The sequence below is a fragment of the Aspergillus terreus genome, genomic scaffold (genome assembly GCF_000149615.1).
Source record: "Aspergillus terreus NIH2624 scaffold_15 genomic scaffold, whole genome shotgun sequence".
NCBI classification, from domain to species: Eukaryota; Fungi; Ascomycota; class Eurotiomycetes; order Eurotiales; family Aspergillaceae; genus Aspergillus; species Aspergillus terreus.
Genome location: NT_165938.1, coordinates 221078 through 234052, shown reverse-complemented (window position 1 = coordinate 234052; position 12975 = coordinate 221078). Strand labels below are relative to the sequence as shown.

At 52.5% G+C, this 12975-nt stretch overlaps 3 protein-coding genes across 3 annotated transcripts; 2 read left to right on the top strand and 1 right to left on the bottom strand.

The window, feature by feature from the left end:
• Positions 1 to 150: 150 nt before the first annotated feature.
• ATEG_09566 (putative glycosyl hydrolase) lies at positions 151 to 2049 on the top strand (the record flags this gene model as incomplete). Its single annotated transcript, XM_001218187.1, has 1 exon — positions 151 to 2049. The coding sequence occupies one exon, from the start codon at positions 151 to 153 to the stop codon at positions 2047 to 2049; it is 1899 nt and encodes a 632-aa protein (XP_001218188.1).
• A 6485-nt stretch (positions 2050 to 8534) lies between these two features.
• On the top strand, positions 8535 to 9076 carry ATEG_09565 (short coiled-coil protein; the record flags this gene model as incomplete). The annotated part of the gene is made up of 2 exons (XM_001218186.1): positions 8535 to 8836; positions 8890 to 9076. The coding sequence occupies 2 exons, from the start codon at positions 8535 to 8537 to the stop codon at positions 9074 to 9076; spliced, it is 489 nt and encodes a 162-aa protein (XP_001218187.1).
• Positions 9077 to 11475: 2399 nt separating this feature from the next.
• On the bottom strand, positions 11476 to 12521 carry artA (14-3-3 adaptor artA; the record flags this gene model as incomplete). The annotated part of the gene is made up of 5 exons (XM_001218185.1): positions 11476 to 11583; positions 11636 to 11706; positions 11781 to 12022; positions 12091 to 12397; positions 12461 to 12521. The coding sequence occupies 5 exons, from the start codon at positions 12519 to 12521 to the stop codon at positions 11476 to 11478; spliced, it is 789 nt and encodes a 262-aa protein (XP_001218186.1).
• Between the last annotated feature and the right edge of the window lie 454 nt (positions 12522 to 12975).

The window sequence follows — 12975 nt, the reverse complement described above, 5'->3', positions numbered from 1 at the left end:
TTCCTTGTCCTGTCCAATCTTCCGCATTCCTACCTAGATCGGCCCCATTCTTACTCGGACAGCGGTCCTGGAGGAGACCCTTTCTTATCTTTACCATTCTTGTGGACTAGACAGTGGCCGGTCTACTCGCCATCTGCTTGCGAAGAAGCCATGGCCACACTCCTATACATTTCTAGAATTCTGTTTATATTGTCCCTCCTATCGGCGACCAATGCGCTGGCGTTGCGGTCGCAGAATGTCCTGTCACCCTCGGTGCCCCAGGCACTACAGGTTTCTCTCAACGATGGGGCTGCGGTCCTCCCAGAACAATCCGCCTCCAATCCCTCCTTAGAGTCCGCAGAAGAGTCTGCAGATTTCAGCGACGATACCCTTCGTGACCTGCTGGATGCCCTGAATGTGATGCAGGACGAGTATTTCGAATTGTGGCAAGGCACCTGGCCCACATCCATCGACTGGACCGCTGCTGTTTTAGGGACTCATGTCTCTGCCACCCTTTCCTCGCTCAGCTCCACCTTCGACGACGTGCTGTCTTCAGACGTGTTACTAAAGACCGAAGAAGAAATCTCAGGAATTGGTGAACGGTTTCTCGCGTTTGAGAATCTCATCAACCGCTTCTTCTCCCAGACAACCGCATTCTACTTCGGGGAGAACGCCATCTCACTGAGAGGCCAGGCTTTCGATGACATGCTATGGGTGGTTTTGGGCTGGCTCGAGAGTATCAAGTTCCAAGTGCTACATTCGGACCTTCATTATGGTGACTTCTCATGGCCGAACACGACGACAAAACAATACTGGCATGGCTCCCAGCTGCAGGAGCCGGCTGCTCATCGAGCACGGTTATTCCATGGGCTTGCATCCGGTGGATGGGATGAGTCCCTCTGCGGTGGGGGGATGATCTGGAGCCCCTACCTGACGCCCTATAAGAATGCTATCACGAACGAGTTGTACATTGCTGCCAGCGTCGGTATGTATCTCTACTACCCGGGCGATATCATTGATTCGCCATTCATGCCGACGGGAATGAACGATGATAAATGGACCGATGGGTATCCTCACCACCCAGCCCACTTACAAGCCGCCATTGAGGGGTACAAGTGGCTGAATGCCTCTGGCATGACCGGAATCGGTGGTCTGTATGCTGATGGTTTCCACATTCGAGGATGGAAAGGGTCAGACAAGCCTGGAACGCGCAAATGCGATGTCCTCAACACAATGGTGTACACATATAACCAAGGAGTCATCTTGAGTGGCCTGCGAGGCCTCTGGCTGGCCACAGCATCGATGCAGTATCTACAAGACGGGCATCGCCTTGTTCGTCAAGTCATTGATGCTACTGGATGGCCCGATAGAACGAGTCGGAAATGGGCAGGCCTCGGCCGTGGAGGTGTCCTCGAGGAAATTTGTGACTCGACCGGAAGCTGCTCGCAGAACTCCCAGACCTTCAAGGGCATATTTTTCCACCACCTCACTGAATTCTGTCGCCCTATACACCCACAGGAGGCGCGGTTCCTGGCCAGTTCAAACCAGACGACTGAGGAACACAGTGAGTGGCAGGATACCTATGAATGGCATCAAGCACGGTGCGGTACATATCTGAAGTGGATTGAACATAATGCCAATGCGGCGCTTATGACCAGAGATGAAGACGGCAAGTTCGGAATGTGGTGGGGAAGGAAATACCGCCAGCTCGATAACGCTATCATGACCACGAGTCATCTCCCTCGCGGTGCGATTGACTACCGTAACTACGGCGATCAGGCGGAGGGATCTGAACCACTAGCAGGAATGCTGCGCGGTTTTGCATCTCAACTCACTGACGATCAGTCTGCGTCGTTTGAACATGAAAAGCCGGGACTTTCCTATCCGGGACGTACATATGAACAGACCCGCTTGACCAAGGTGCAAGACAACGGCCAGGTTCGAGAGAGTGACTACAATGACCGGGGTCGTGGGCGGACTGTAGAGACACAGTCCATGGGCGTGGCTGTCCTGCGAGCCTTGTACCAGTGGAAATACGCTTCTGGGTCTGCTATCGAACGAACGGCCTAGCGCTTGTACATATTCCATATTTTTACATTGGCGTTGATGGCGGGGAACTATATTTATTGGGCATGGACTTCGTTGCATTATTTTTTGGAATGAGACAAGATGACATTCTTACCAGTGCTTTGAACAGATCCTATCCAGCCCAAGAGGCTTCCTAACACGGTTGAGATAGCGACTCTGGCGCACGCTCTAGTATACTCCTAGCAGATGCAGTGAGAGTGGACTTGATTCCTCGGAGAAGGGCTTTGTAGCACAACATCACAAGATCTGCCCTGCCAAAGTCTCGCAACCGGCGCCAAAGAAAATCGGGAGGGAAACATGCTTGCATTGAACCCATTGAGGGAGTATACCCAACTCTCCATGCCTGCTGTCATACAAGAAACGCCTGGTTGTCTTTCAATGATACCGAATAACCCCGACAACCCCATACATCATAGCATGATCCTACTCAGAGATTGGAATAGTGCATATTTGCCATCATGGTACATGACATGATCTGCATCAGACGGCATTCCGGAAGCAAGCCCGCCTCCCGACGCAAGGACTGAAGAAAAGAGGGATGAATCAAAAGATCTTCGGGATTGGGATCCGTCCAGTATTGTGCTTCTTTTTTCTGCGGCCGAAGCACGGAAGCCGGAAGTAGGGAGTCGTATCCCTACCCGACGCTGGTTTGCGGGGGGTTCTAAGGCGAATTGAGCAAGTGAAGGTCAAGCCAGAGACTCTAGTAGCATAATGCATGCACATACCGTTTTCGTCAATCGTGCTGCACCCGTAGTTTGGAGAGATATGATAGCATGTACAACAGGGCGCCAATTCTTGAACTACGGAGTACGAAGTACTGTTCTCATTTCCCAGGCCAGTCAAGTCAAGCGACGATGGGATGACGTGGTCAGGTAGAACACATCGTGGCAGAGGGGACCACCCCGCGTGAGGTGCCCAGGTTGATCAATGGCCAGTACAGTTGATATGCAAGACCGTGCCCTGAGCTGTGTTGCAACTAGCAGCTTGTTACTACAATCTCTAACATATAATTGCCGCGTGCAGCACATCCGCCGTTGTAGGATGCGCCTTGCCAAAGCAAGGAAACGGGTCTCAACTCGAGCACGGGGACAGTACTAGAAACCCACTAGAAGATGTTGTGGCTAGTCATTCGACGCTGATCGCGTACTGTAATCTTTTCCTCTGGCCGGCCGAAACAAGACTCGCAGAACGCGAGGCATGTTCAGACCGCGATGCAACAAGAGGGACCCCCTCCTCCGCCAAGCAGCGCCCACCCCAGTCGCCGTCCGCCAGGAGGGCCCTGAAATCCAGGGTGCCGCAGCCACATGCAGCTAGTGTGGAGGTCTTTCAACCTGATCGCGGTTGGGGCTTTGAGCAGTGGAGAGTTTAATCTTATGTGGCCTGTTGCCTGTTGCGCATTCAATTCTTGAGATCTGCTCTTGCGATGACAGTAGTACTCTGTATATTAAGGAATGTCATCATGAGCAAGGACGTAAGTCGTATTCACAAGAGCCGTGAGGACTTTGTAATACGACGAGACGAGAAAAAGGCGGAGGCAATCAGCCGGGACGGAAGGATGGCCGGTGGACAAAGAGACGAGCTACTCCGTAGTTAACTCGTCGAGTTGCGTTCCAACTGATCGACAGTCGTCTATCGTCATCCACCAGGGCAGGGATCCGATGGTCTTGTGGAATGCCGCGCTAAGCAGTTCTGGTAATTTCTGGAGTCCAACGACAAGAGGGTGAATCAGCCTTGTCTCTTTGTTCGAGGGCGTCTGAGTTTCGGCGGACTCTCTATCCTCTGTCGATACCGGCTGTTGTTTTTCGAAGCCTTCCCGAACCGTAGTATAACAGACCCTGAGGAGACATTATTCATATTGCCTGTTCCTACGAGGACGACCGTGGATCGAAAAAGAATGGAACGCAGTGGAGACTTGGAGGAGAACAGTCACGAGGATGGGCCGAACCACTCGGTACCGTTACGAAGTACCGTCAGGTAATGCAGGTAATGGAAAGTTTCCATTCTCTTACCGTACGGGGAACAGGAACATCCACCTGCAGTTGCTTTCCAGAACAGTTCATTCTTCTTCTTGACTCTACATGATTCTCTACTGTGCTACCGACGAAGACTGATTCGGCGCGATGCACTCGTCCTTAAACCTACCTACCTACCTCCCTACCCTACCAGACGTCGGTGAAAGAAAGTGGTACGGTCAAACACAAGGCTCCCTTGACCTGACCGCCATATCACACGGCAAACCGCCTAAAACGAACCTAGCTCACCAGGATGGAGTCACGACCGTGGGACCGGTTTCCCTAAGCCTTTCCTCCACCTGCCGTCGTGTCCATCCGATGGAGATTCGGGTCGTGTCATTATTTGCACGGCCGGCGCCCGCCTGTTGACAACTGTCCCTCAGGCGAAGCGTTCACCCAGGTCACAAGCGCATCCCTCCCTCTCACACTGCTCACTCTCGCGGTGGAGGAAAACTGCATGCGACCCAGCGCGCGCCGATGCGGGGGGCCAGGAACACATTCGACTGGCTCCGGGCGGTTCAGCGTTGCTCAACCCTCGCTCGGCTGGGACAATGATTTCTCTACGGAGTAGTTAGTTACGTGGAGGATGTTGGGAGGTTGTTCGGGGTTCGCAGAACGCTTGTATTAATAATGACAATCATGCTTAGGCTCTGTGCGAACCCTCGCATTGTGACCGCTTCGGCCGATGGCGTTTTGTTCATCAGACTCATCAGAACTGGAAAGGTGCGCAGACGCATCTTCCCTCCTAGCCTCGGGACATCGCCGCCGGAATCTGGGGCCGTTGGGCTTAAGAGATGCAAATAAGATGCGCCTTACTGCGGTGGGATGGGGGCGTCCTCCGTCTGTCTCGCTCGCGCGCGCGTGTCAGTATGCACTGCGCTGGGTTATGTGGGCGTACGGATAAAAACAATAAAATGACGTCGATGGAAGCCAAGCCTGAACAGGAATAGCACTCCTACGGCCAGTCTGCCAATCACCGAGCCCCGTATGACGTGCTCGCCCATCATGGGACGCGGATTAGGGACTCCGTGGAACTTTCTCAGTAAGGGGATGGCAGATTGCGGGTAGAGAAAGAGTGGACTCTACGGAGTAAACACTACTGCTGTTCTCTTCCCCGAAGGTCTATCCATTGTCGGGCATTTCTTTGCTCCCTCATTTGGCTTGGTGAGCTCGCCTTCCCACTCTCCTGGGTCGGTGGTTATTGGGTTGGCTGCTCGGGGGCCTTGTGTACACAGCATTTCTGCAGAGCGTGACACTGATGAAGTCAGGATGCAATTCCAACCCCAAACGGGAGAAAATCTTATGGATACGGAGTAGATGGACAATGGCCATCATCAGTACACCCTAAGGTCATCACAGATGTACAGAGTTCCTGATTGTTGGTACCTATGATCTCCCGAAGCTCTCCAAACCCTTGCCATTCGCCTCCCTCGCTACACGCGGCGGCGCCCAGCAGTACGGCGACCCCCGTCCCGGGCGACAACGCCCAGAGAAAAGGGAGAAGGAAAAGAAATCATCACGAGAAGTGATCCTCCACTGGCCAATCTGATTCGGTATCGCCCCCGATAGAGAGGTGCTGACGGGATCGGCAGACTGCACATCCCTTCCGGTTTCACCTTTTGCGCGGTCGTCGCTTCAACACCATGACCCGTCAGAAGTCGGTCGAACCCACGGGAATGGATCGTCCTGTCGCCCCCTTCAGCCTTCAGGCCGTTTTCACTCGTGGACCCATACGCGAAAAGTCCACTGACGGTCATGCTCCGCCCTCCGTATGGGCGACGATAGATACCCTTCTACCCTTGGGTACAGTAGTCTTGACGACGGGGCCTCCTGCCCCTCCCTCGTCCGATGTACAACTGTCCATCAGGAGTAGCGCTGATAAAGAAGCAGTAGTGCAGGTTGGTTATTGGTCGCTGGTTTACGAGAGACTCTAAGACCGCCTGGGATGGGGCTGGTTGCATGGTGTGACAATATGACAAGAGAATAATCCATCGACGGTTTTCGTTCGGAGACTTAAAAGTGACCGTGATTGAAAAAGACTCGACTTGTAGACTAAATCCTCAGGATATTGCGGATCGATCGACGTTGCATGACCTTGTCTGCTAGGAAGTCGCCTCATGAGACAGAGGCGTCATTGTGGAAAACAGCATTACCCTCGCCGCCCGTTCTATGTATGTATGTATGTATGTATGTAGCGGAGTGGCGGCGGCAGTGAACACCTTATCTCTCCCTGGGTGATCTCATCGGACAGAACGGCCCCTGCGCTGCACTGCTTGCACTCTTGCGCTGCTTACCCCATAGCCCCCCTACAGAGCTGCGCTTTTCCCTCGTGGCACCGCGATGGTCAATCATCGAAGAGAACGGAGCGTATCCAACTGCGACCCGGAGGATTCGGACAGGGCGCCGGATGAAACTATGAAGTCATTTCGCTTAGTTTCATAGGAGGCTTAAATGGCGCGTAGAGGCGATCTCAAGACGCTCGATCGGGAATCGTGGCGAAAACCGACGTCAGAAGTGACTATCGTAGAGGCTGTACTCCTATAGCCCGTCCGAAGCATCTTTCTGGTATGAGAGGCGGGAGCGAGGGGGAGTAATCCACCGGTACCTGGGTATCACCCGGACAGGTACCGAAATTACGGACGCGGTACTCCGTACCTCTGTCTCTCTGGGTGGGCACTTGGATCCTCACACTAGTGTTAGATGATGAGGATCATCCTCCATTCCACCGAGGAAGACCTCCTGTTGGCGGTTTTGGGCCCCCTCCTCACGAAGATGGGGGAGTTCCTCCAGCGGGAACGGACGAACCAGGGGTTGTTACAACCACCTAGTAAAGAAAAAGAACGAAAAAGTTTCCCCCGCCATACCAGAACAGGCTTGCTTCACCGAAACATTGCTCAGAGCGAGGAGGAATTTTTGGTATTTGAGACTAACCTAGAAGGATAGTGGCGGCCACGAGTTTGGAGAGCCACCCAACTTTCTTCGCAGCCCACGGATGGTATCCTAGAGGATTCTGATATACGGAATATATTGTTTTCCCAGCTGGATTGGAAAAGGGACATGTTGCATATGTATGTTTACCTATAGAGTGATATTGGTTTGAAAAATCATCATCATCATCCATCCCCATATCAACCGTTATTATACATCAGTCTTCATCATCATCAAGACCTCCACTACAGTCATTCTCACCCATCAGCTATCACGATCACTGGCAGACTGTATTCTATGTACCTACTCCATTCCTGTTACGAAATCACCAACCAACGAGGATCCCCTTTCTTTTTGTCTTCTTTCAGAAGTGGATTCCTCTTCCTTTTTTTTCCCCCCCCCCCCTCTGTGGGTGGTGGTTTTGACTTTACCATGGTACCAACCGCCTTCTTTTTTGTTTCGCGTATTGTCATTACCCCAACTCAACTTACACTCTCTCTAGACGGACGGACGTACGACAACTGACTGTCAATCCTCTCCCTACTGAACTGAACGGTGACCGACTCTTTCTCTCCCTGCTCCTTCTTCTTTTCCTTCTTTTCTTCTTCTCTTCCTCTCCTCTGGTGGCTTCTTGGAATCCCTCCAACCGTTGTGTTCTAACTCGTCCTGTCTCTTTTCGGACTCTATCTTCCATTGTTGACACCTCACCCTCAACCGCGCCTTTCTTTCCCGCTGGTATTATTTCTTCTGCCCGTTTTCGGCCGGTTCGAACAGCTCGTCTGCCACCCTAAGCTTTTTTTCTTGTCGAACTTCTTCCGAAATCAACAACATTGCAACGCCCAATACAACCCAGGGGGTTAGAAAAAAAGAAGAACAGGCAAAAAAGAAAAGAAGCGAATTCTTTGAAGAACACCCTTTCATCAACCGACGTCACTTCCAGGCACAGTTTTCTGGCTACATTCTTGGAGAAATTGCTTTGTCCTCCGAACCCGTACTATCGGTTGCCTTCCCAACTTCGCTTAACCGACACGCCTTTCCTTCCCCCCCGAACTCTTCTCCATCTGTCGCTTGCCGACCTTCTCTCGACGACTTGGCCACCCCCAATCTCTTCACCGTCCCTCAAGTGTTCCCTCCCCTGAGTGGCTTGCGGACTTATTCTACTGTATTTTATCCCTAAACTCGGTTACTGGGATTTTCTGTCTCCCACCCCCCTCCTCTTTCCGACTGGATCGGTTTTGGACCCTCATCAAAACCGCCCCTCTCCCTCGTCGTCAACCTCTTCGTCGCCTATCTGGCAGCTACCTCCAATAATGAACAGATTCGCTATTTCGCAGTTTGTCCGCTAGCAGTTACTTGCCCTGAGTAGCGTGCTCGATTCGCATCAGAGAAGACGCTTCTTGCCGTACCAGGCAATTTCGCACGGCATGGCTCCCTAATTTCACTCCAGGCCCCGCCGAAACCATAGAACCCGCCAAACCCAACCACAACGCCACCACCAGAAAAAAGAATATGGCGTCGACGTCAGACATGCATGGCTCGTCTCCTGTTCCCACTCTGCCGCAGCCCAACGACAACGGTCGCACTCATATATCTTCCCTCTCTTCCTCGTCCTCCATTTCGGACGCAGAAACCGAGAAGCGCGGTCGCTCTGAACGTCCTCGAATGGCTAGCCGGAAGCCAAGCGCCTCGATACTAGTCCCCAGAGACCATCCTGAAATCGAAATCGAAGAGGAGGAATTCCCCCCAGACGATGCGCGCGCGATGAGTCCCCGACGGAACTCGGCCGACTTGGAGCGCCTTGGGAAGGAGGCCCGACAGACCTTGCAGGAGTAAGTGAATTTTCATCCCCTAGCCTCTTGGGCGATTCTAACCATTCACATAGACAAGCCAAAGCCCTCCAGTCCTCCCTCCAAGCGCTCGCGGAACGTATCGACGCTGTCAAATCCGACCATGATAAGCTAGAAAGCGAAAACAAATTTCTGCAAGATTACATCGGTGGTCTCACCCGGAACATGACCAAGAGCGAAATGACCAGAACAAGCACCAAAGTCAAAAAATCCCATAAATAGACGCGTTCTCTCGTCGCCTCGTCGAATGTCGACGCCTGGAAGGTCGGCATTCCACCGCTCCATAACAGCGTACGAAAGCGACAACTCCCACCTCCTATACGCTTCTCCCGATCGGCGATGATCTCGTCGTGATTCTTTCCTCTACGGACGGTCGGCTGTCACTGTCTTCGCCAACAACCCTTTGACACATCGCCTTTTATCATGATCACATGAGTCGCGATCCCGGCTTGGCTTGTGGTGCACCCGTTTCGTTGGCATCACTATGCTCATTCGAAGACCGATTTGCCGTACTCTCCGCTTGATCTCCCTCACCCGTCGACAACATGTGACCAAAGCCCGATCGAGTTCAACCTCCGCGACGAAATCGACACGAACCACGCCCTATCGGTCGGACGAATTTCTATCACGTGCATGTCTTTCTCTCGTTGACCCGCCCTAGAACCGGGGCTTGAACTCCGGTGGCATGATTTATACCGCGTGTGTTACACAGCGTGATTATCAGCCTCGCTGGCCATCCGGTGACCAATACCAGTGGCCAAATCTCTTTCTTTACTCGTGATGTCTCGTGCAGAGACCTCGGGATACCGCCCATCTTCTTCTGTTCATATTAATCTTCACTTTACTGTGGCATGTCTTGGACGTGCTACCATCATCGTCATGCTTAACTGGAGGCACCCTGTATTTGTGGCATAGCACGCTCGGCGTTCGGACCTGGGTCATTTTCCTTTTTTCTGCGCAATCGCCTACTTAGACTTGTTGTTTTGATTGACAGGAACCGCACTGGGCGCATTTGTTCTTACGGTTTGCCAAAAATTCCGTTCTATTTTCTCTTTCCCCTTATGGTTGAAGGGTTGGGGAAAACCCTCGGCATTTGCCTTTTGATTCGATTCTTGATCGTGTACATTGGAATCGTCCCGGTCTGACGATTCGGTTTGCCTTTTCTTTTCCATTTTTCCTTTGGCTCTGAAGACATTTGCCTGAATACCCAGAAGCGCGCGGTTTGATACATTCAATATCATCATTTATACGTGATCTAGCTGTAGTATTCTTACTCGTACCTAATCTCAAACGCGCTCTTGTTCCTTCCACCATGTATTGTTGGCCTTGCCCTATATGAACTCCACCAGCAGAAGAAATGAGCCAAGAACAGTTGACAGATGGACGGTGGTTGATGATACGGAGGCTGCAGTTAACACGAAGCTTTTCGGCGGTGTGATCCCAAGTTCCCCGTCCACGGCTCAGGGATACGGGGAAAAGCACTCCATGTGCATACCGGGGTTGCTCGGTATGTTCGAGGTTGACATCAGACCTGGCTCTGCAATGCACGATGAGCCTCTGCTCGCGCGCGCCGCATACGTCATGTTTCAGGTTTATCCCTTGAGGCTGAGCTGGTTGGTTGAGCCGCCGCGTTGCTGCTCTGTCTATAATTGGATTCGCACAGGGTTCTCTGGGATCCCTGAATCAGCCATTTTGTCTCAGAGCTACCGGATATGCTGATCCTCGGGATGGAAGGGTCGATCCATCCCGGTTCCCTGCCAGAGATGACTCTGTGGATTAGACGCACCAACTCTGTTAGGAGGGTGTCTGCCAGTAGACTTATATCTAATGAATCTATAAACGGTTCTAATATTCGCGTCTGGTGGTTCGCGTTGTGACCTGCGATCTATTATCTGGTAGAAGCATAATTAGACCGATGATTCCTCGTTTGGTTTGCTGCTTTGCTCTGTGAAACGACTTCGCAGGGATTCAGCTCTCCCTGCCTCCAGTCGGTCTCGACAAGGACCCCTTCCCACGCAGATCTCTATGATGCATCAACAGCCCATCGCGCTCATTGATCCTACAAGGCAACGTGATTGGGTTCCAATTTCTTGATAGCCTGTGCCGGACTTTAGATCTAAACTCAAGCTAAGGCGGACAATCAAACGCCGTGCGGGGCCAAATCAAAACGATTCGTGACAGGTAGTCCAGGCCTTGGGAGAAAGAAATTCACCGATGGGGGAGAGCGAGTATGTTGACGAAGAGAAAAGGGAAAGGTATTCTTTGGGTAATTGAGCAGATAGACAAATGTGGAATAGAGAAATAACACGAGGAGAAAATCCAACGAGAAACGAGGTTGGCCCAGACATGGAGAGTCCACTAACATCAGCAGGCCCGAACCGCTTCCAGAGCCCCGCAGTCATCGAAGAAAGGACCGAAAGGGTTCCTAGCGCTCCATTGTCGAATCTCCCGCCATGAGCCGTGGAATCAAGGGATCCAGCCCTTGGTGGGCATGATTCAACGACGTGACGCCTCCGAACCTATTCACCTTCTCTGAATGATGGCTCTTTCGCGGATAGACAAGCCTGTCGCCTAGTGTACCCCAACCCAGTCCGACCGCAGATCTTTTTATCATCTCGTATTTACTCGGCGGGCTTGTCAGCCTCAGCAGCGGGGGCCTCCTCCTTCTTCTCAGCCGCGGGAGCATTCGACTCAGCGGCAGGCTCGGCCTCAGAGGAGGTCCAGAGCGTCTAAATTGCATTAGAACGAGGAGTTGACGAATCAGGGGGGCGAGGATCTTACCAGGTTGTCTCTGAGAAGCTGCATGATCAGGGTCGAGTCCTTGTAGCTCTCCTCGCTCAGAGTATCAAGCTCTGCATTTCGTGTTAGTTTCAAAGTGTCCGGTGTTTCGGTCCGAATGACCCATGGCCTCTCAAGAGATACATACCAGCAATAGCATCGTCGAAAGCAAGCTTGGCCAGGTGGCAAGCCTGGTCGGGGGAGTTGAGAATCTCGTAGTAGAAGACAGAGAAGTTGAGAGCCAGACCCAGGCGGATGGGGTGGGTAGGGGCGAGGTCGGTCTGAGCAACTTCGGTAGCGGCCTTGTAAGCCTCGAGGGAGGCATCGGCAGCACCCTTGCGGCGGTCGCCGACGGCGAACTCAGCCAGGTACCGGTGGTAGTCACCCTTCCTGCGCGACGAAACAAATACGGTTAATATCATGACATCTGTGAGATTACGCGAGTCGGCGCGACATACATCTTGTGGTAGAACACCTTGGACTCGCCGCTCTGGGCGGAGGGGATCAAGTGCTTGTCGAGAACCTCGAGGATATCATCGCAGATCTTGGCAAGCTCGGACTCGATCTTTTGACGGTACTCCTTGATGAGAGCGACCTGAGACTCGTTGCCCTTGGACTCTTCCTTCTGCTCGATCGAGGTGACAATTCTCCACGACGCACGGCGGGCACCAATGACGTTCTTGTAGGCAACGGAGAGGAGATTCCGCTCCTCAACGGTGAGTTCAACATCGGCGGAGGCGACGACCTTCATGTTCTCGACCATTTCTGAAGAAATATCGCGTCAACCAGACGGATCGAGCGATAGGGTGGAAGAAGGGAAAGACAAACCTTCGTAGCGCTCAGCCTGTTCGGCCAGCTTGGCGAGGTAAACGGCATCTTCGTGACCCATGGTGAAAGGTGTCTAAAACGAAACGAATGGATGTTAGCCAGGAACACTGAATGATTTGAATATGCAGTTCGTGTCATGAAAGTGTGGGCGTTTGGTGTAACCGCCAGACGGTCCCGAGATAAAGAAACTGCGAAGCCGGGGATCCCGATGTGTGATGAAGCGAGGGGTAGTCGCGATGAGGCTGAGAAGTCGGGCGGTGCACCAGACACACCATCCCCCTCGTGTGTTCTCCCCTTTGTTCCCGTGTTTATGATCACCATGGGACAATAGTAATACTAAAAACCAAAGGAAAACTCTGGGATCGATAAAATAGACCGATCGAGCGACATTCGCGTGATTCCAACCGATCCATGATGATCTCGCCCCATGGGAGCCTCGGCGACGGGTCGGGTGAGTTTGTTGATGGGAAAGTGGGAAAGATTGTCGACCTGCCCATTCTACAACTCGGGATAGC